Source organism: Nannochloropsis gaditana (genome assembly GCF_000240725.1).
Source record: "Nannochloropsis gaditana CCMP526 unplaced genomic scaffold scaffold681, whole genome shotgun sequence".
Lineage (NCBI taxonomy): Eukaryota > Eustigmatophyceae > Eustigmatales > Monodopsidaceae > Microchloropsis > Microchloropsis gaditana.
In genome coordinates, this window is record NW_005803272.1 from 6,050 (window position 1) to 6,545 (window position 496).

Here is a 496-nt window from a genome sequence, read left to right on the forward strand (position 1 = left end):
AGGGTGGGGACAAAGAGCCCGGACGGAACCGCCGAGCCGTAGGCCCATATCGCCATGCCGAAGAAAGGGAAGAAGTAGAGGATCAAGGCGCCCGCCGAGAAGGACGGGTAGTGGGTGGAGCCGCTCTCTCGGAAATGGAAGACTGGAGCCGAGCAGGGGAAGGGCGGTGGAGAGAGAACGCATGAATGGCATCAGGCCCGAAAAATGCTTTATGCTTTCCCTCCCCTTGCTTGTCCTCCTTCCCTCGGCCCCTCCCTCCTTCTCTCTTCCCCCCCTCCTCACGTTGCTTGATGGCCGTGTCTGGGTCCGTGAAGAAGAGGGAGGCGAGCTCGTTGTACTCCTCGCCGGCCTTGCACCGGAAAGGAACCAGTTTCATAGCCAGGGCCTGATCAAACGCGAGGGAGAAGATGAGACGAGAGGTACATACAGGGAGGCCCGCACCATCTTTTGGAGCCGACCACGTCCGTTTCCTCCCTCCCTCCCTCCCTTCCTCCCT

At 60.7% G+C, this 496-nt stretch overlaps 1 protein-coding gene across 1 annotated transcript in view; it reads right to left on the reverse strand.

Moving 5' to 3' along the window:
* NGA_0468600 (chloride channel protein 7) overlaps nucleotides 1–376 on the reverse strand; it is a gene marked incomplete at both ends in the record, with an annotated part of 872 nt that extends 496 nt beyond the window's left edge. The window contains one exon of the mRNA XM_005853924.1: nucleotides 283–376. Coding sequence (XP_005853986.1) covers nucleotides 283–376 — 94 coding nt within the window. The remainder of the gene's footprint in view (nucleotides 1–282) is intronic.
* Nucleotides 377–496: the final 120 nt, after the last annotated feature.